Genomic DNA, 4,489 nt, shown 5'->3' with positions numbered 1-4,489 from the left:
AGGGCGTTACAGGTGGAGTCCAAGGAGGGTCAGCTGGTGCGGCTGAAGGCGATGAATTGGCCTTGTGACTCATGGTCCTCCGCCATACTGGTTTAACTAGCAGGCGCAGGACGGGCCCTTCAAGTAAACTGCGCATCTCACGGTGAGGTCTACGCTAATCGCTTCTCACGGGAAAAGTGGTACAGGCAATAGCTGGAGCGCGCCGGTGCTGCGGGGGTGACTAGCTTTGTCGACGGGGTGGGGAGTTCACCCTAAGGTACAAGGACTTGCCACCCCGTTTCAGTTGTACATCCGCAAAAACCGTGAGTCCGAAAGAGGCTCCCTGTAATTCCGCTACGCTTCTCTGTCCTCGCATTCGCACCCTCCGCAACCGGCTAAGCACGTGCTACGCTTGCCCCCAACGTCCGTGGAGTCATAGAAAACATTCATAAAGAATTGCCCAAACGCCCAGGGAAAACTGCAGGTCAGCCGGACGTCCTGCTGACTGACTCCGATTATTGGCACCAGCACGGTGCGGACGCCTCGCCACAGCGTCCGCTACGACATTTTGTTTTCCTGCCTTTCAAACCACGACAATGTGGCACCTCATCCAACCAGTAAGCTGACTGTGCTTTGATATTTTACCTTACTTCAAATGCCCCAATCCCCACGTTCACAGCTTTGTTACGTATAAGTTGGTTGCGTCAGGTTAGAGCATGAACTGTGCGATGCAGCTCACTCTGCTGCCCGGCCCATGTCCCTCGCTCCTCGATCTTCCTAGTCTTAAAGGGAACGAGTACGCCACCCTGCTCCAGCGTTCTGATCTTGTGCTCTGAAGCGTTGGTCTTGGCGGTGGTATAGGGGGGCAGGGGTGTCCGGGTCCCGCTAAGCAGAGGCCTATTCGTACAGAAGATGAAACCAGGGACTTGTGAGCCGCGGGAACGAGCCGGCATTCTACTGTTGGAGTCATGGACCCTTGGGTAGCCCTCTCAGATCGCAAAGGCACAGAATGAACTTATATCCTCATTGGCACGAACACAGAGGAAGACGTTTTCTTACTTCGAACGTAGGGCACCACGTTGCGCTGTTAAGCACGGAGCCTTTGAGCTTGGATTATCTTGACGATGTGCGTGCTGCATACTTACTAGCCTTGCGAAAAATCCTGCGACAGTACATGATCTACGTACTTGTTTCATCCTTGTCGAGAGAACAGAATTACCCCGAAAACTGTCTGTTCCATTCAAACTCCGCACACCTCGGACTGGCTCGCTGCAGTCCGTTCTCTTTCTGGGAGAAACACGCAGCAGCAAGGCTCCTCAGCAAACACTTTCTGTTTAACTCCTCAGAGGAAGAATGTCATAATGATTCAGTGGTGCCCCGGAAAGAAGTCGTGCAGCCCTTATTTCTTGAGATCAGGACCAATCCTCTTCCGTCTCCGCGCCTTCGGTTGTCGTGTGAGCCTAGTGCTCCCAATCCAAAAGGAAGCCTTCCCCGGACATTTTTTAGTCCCACATGAGGGACAGGAGGGACTGAGATAGACTGAGCTGGCTATGCGTACAATTGAGGAGGCAAGTACCTTTTCGGCAGAACGATATCCTGGTGTTTGCTGACAGGGGCATACACACGCACACCAGCAGAACACGCGACCGGAAACACGAGTGAATGCTCACATTCCTCATCCTACTGCTACGAAGGAGACACCATGCTGACAAGTATTACCCGACAGGAAAAGGCAGGCATGATTCACGTATCGCTGCGTTTCTCATCAGAAAGAAGGGTAAGGAAAAGCACCTTCTCTTCTGCTGCTGGTAACTCACAACACCTGGCCAGTAAAGATCGAGTCCTACACGCCAAGCTGTTCCTGTCCACGTGCACAAAAAGCAACAACTTCCCCTGGGGGCTCTGACATTTTCTGGCACTGCGCCGTTTACAAAGCTGGATCATGTTCTCAGACGCTTGGCGGTACCAGGGCTATCTCACTGAAGTGAGCAGAGATCTCGTCAGGTGTCAGCAAGTTCCGCACTCCCGTCATTGGAAGCAGTCTCCCCCCGATCCCCTACCGCTGGCGCCGAACCCTGAATGGAAAGTTACCGCCCCTCAAGAGAAGACGAGCCAGGTTGTAGCTGAAGTTAGCGGGAGCTGTGTCTACAACAGCACAAGGTGCATCCGGCAACACTTCCAAGTAGTGAGTGATGAGACTGGCAATCGCAGTTGCTCGCACGAGCAGAAACTGGGAGAGTGACTACATCTATCGCAAGAAAAAAGAAGCCGAACCTGTACGCGAATCAGACTCACCGCGTTTTGTCCGCGCACTGACTTGGGGAGATCAGAGCAGATTCGCGCCATCCTCCGAGGACGACTCGCCTTCCTCCTCTCTTCTACAGATGTCCCCGCCTTAGCAGGAAAGGGAGGGGTGGTACACCTTTCTTTGTGTCGGCGAAGGTCTCGACTCACCCGAGGACCGGCGGAGGGAAAGGAGGACCGTCTGCGAAACAAAATCACAACAGGCACGTAAATGAGCCGATCCCACATCGAACCTGTCAAGACACCACCCTTTTCTGTTCATTATCACCTGAATTTCCAGGCCTTTCCGGCAAAAGTGCACCCGCCGATTCATCGGCTCCGGCACACCCCTGAGTAGCGGGGCTCCCCCGTATTTAAGATAGACAGACCATGGCTCGCTCATGAAATGAAAGATACACAGATAGCTTTACTAGATAAAAGCTCCACGGCAACCAGGATTCGATTGCTCATCTGTTAGAAGGTACTGGATGTATGTCTACTGGCCTGGAAGCCCCCGTCGAGCAAGGGAGCAAGCCCGACACAAGCAGGAGGCTCGTTGCCCGCGTGATGCTCACAAGCATGCAGAATCCAACTATGGTCACTTCGCCTTTCTATGAAGTCCCCTGACTAAAACGCAACGAAATTTCTTCAACCTGAAACCTAGGAGAGTGAAGCGACAGCACAAGTTCTGCCGCTGAAGGAGCGCTGGGTAGGGTTCGACGACGTTAGTGTATGCCTTCTTTCTTCCCGCGAAGCCCTTTTCCTGCGCATGCGGGGCCAATCTCTCCTGGAGGAACGATAGCATGGTTGAGTGCTCTTCGCGTGATCGAGAACGGTAAGCAAATAACAGGATCTACTTTATGTCTTCTTTCCTCTTCTCACTGAAGTTGGGAACTTCTCTTGCACAAACCTAAGCTCGTCTTCACTAAGCATTTTCCATCTGTCGTTCTCGTACACCTTCGCGCGGCCTCCGAAAAAAACTTCGTTTTTCTTTTACTCTCTCGCCTCTTCGTGGCTGCTTTTTTCCTCTCGAGGGGGGACCCGGGTGTCCTGTCGTTGTCTTTGCTTTTACTTTTTCCGTGCGGCAGGTGCTAGTAGCTGTGCGCAGTATAGTCTTTCTTCTCGGTTCTCGGCATTTGCTATCGTTGGCGTCCGCGTTTGCGTGGTACTTCAGCTCGTGTTCATTAGGTAGACAAAAGACTTTCTTTGTATTTGCTGTGGCTATGTCTTTTCCTCTTTTTCTCCCGTAACCCATCACAGAACGACGGCCACCATGTCACGTCTAGCGCCGTTGAGTTTTTTTTCTCCCTCGTTTGATTCGCCGCCAACAGCACCGACCGCTTCTTCCTCATGGGAGAGGGATCGGCTCAGGAGTCCGTGTTCTCAGTTCCGCCCTGCAAATAGCGAAGCGAATGTTTCAGAAAGACGAGAAGACGATCGAGCAGGGGGAGAGAAAGGACGGGGACTGCGATGTCTCTCTCGCTCAGAGTGGCCGACGGGGGCCTCGCCCTCTCACAAAGAAGAGACAGAGGAAAGCGGACACCGCGAAAGAGAAGATGATAGAGAGAGAAAAGAGAATTCATTACAATGTATCCGCGGGACAGAAGAGGAACTCCAGGTGCTGGCCGCACGTGTGCTCCAGAGGCTACCGTACCCCCAGATGCTTTCAATCGATGATGTGTGTAAAGAGATGATAAGGCTTGATCTTAACGTGATTTCCAAAGGATTGATCTATCTGAGCCGTGGATTGCCTAAAGCTCTTGCCAACTCTCGCCTTCTGTTTGTTGGTTCTAAGGATGCTTGTGAACGTGAACTCCAGGCAGAGGAGGAGAGAAAAGAACGAGAAAGGAGACAGCAGCAGCATCAAGAGGATGAAGAAGAAAGACGGCGGAGAGGGGTCTCCCATTTTACTAGAAAACAGCCGGGACGAAGGCGAGGACGGAGAACGAGGGGCATAGAAGAGAAGACGAAGAAGCATTCTTGTAGGTTCGAGGAACAAGAAAGGGGGAATGAGGCGGATCAGGAGAAGTCTTTCTCTGAGAATTCCTGTTGTCAGAATACAGCTAGTAGTAGCAGTACGACTGAACAAGAAACAGAAGAAGAAGAAGGAACAGAAGAAGACGAAGAACTCGACGACGATGATGATGATGAAGTGGAGTGGTTCAATACGCCTCTGCGGGACGAGCAAGCAAGTTGTTACCCATGGCTCAGATAGATCAATCCTTTG

The 4,489-nt window shown here is 52.1% G+C and overlaps 2 protein-coding genes across 2 annotated transcripts; one reads left to right on the top strand and one right to left on the bottom strand.

The window, feature by feature from the left end:
- Window positions 1-764: 764 nt before the first annotated feature.
- On the bottom strand, window positions 765-2,753 carry CSUI_011123 (uncharacterized protein). Its single transcript, XM_068071224.1, has 2 exons — window positions 2,275-2,753; window positions 765-1,585 (listed from the first exon to the last, which is right to left on the bottom strand). Exons 1-2 carry the CDS (start codon window positions 2,509-2,511, stop codon window positions 1,379-1,381), a joined length of 444 nt encoding a protein of 147 aa, XP_067916801.1. The 5' UTR covers window positions 2,512-2,753; the 3' UTR covers window positions 765-1,378.
- A 169-nt stretch (window positions 2,754-2,922) lies between these two features.
- On the top strand, window positions 2,923-4,477 carry CSUI_011122 (uncharacterized protein; the record flags this gene model as incomplete). Its single annotated transcript, XM_068071223.1, has 2 exons — window positions 2,923-3,097; window positions 3,523-4,477. Exons 1-2 carry the CDS (start codon window positions 3,066-3,068, stop codon window positions 4,475-4,477), a joined length of 987 nt encoding a protein of 328 aa, XP_067916800.1. The 5' UTR covers window positions 2,923-3,065.
- Between the last annotated feature and the right edge of the window lie 12 nt (window positions 4,478-4,489).

The sequence above is a fragment of the Cystoisospora suis genome (assembly GCF_002600585.1).
Source record: "Cystoisospora suis strain Wien I chromosome Unknown contig_9819, whole genome shotgun sequence".
NCBI lineage: Eukaryota > Apicomplexa > Conoidasida > Eucoccidiorida > Sarcocystidae > Cystoisospora > Cystoisospora suis.
Note: the sequence above shows the minus strand (reverse complement) of the source record. Positions and strands in the feature narration are given on the sequence as shown.

Excerpts from the sequence above, each read along its gene's own strand:
- CSUI_011123 (XM_068071224.1), bottom strand. The coding sequence starts at position 2,511 with ATGTGGGATCGGCTCATTTACGTGCCTGTTGTGATTTTGTTTCGCAGA. Across the intron at positions 1,586-2,274 it reads CAGTGCGCGGACAAAACGCG|CAAACACCAGGATATCGTTC; the intron begins GTGAGTCTGATT and ends TGCCCCTGTCAG.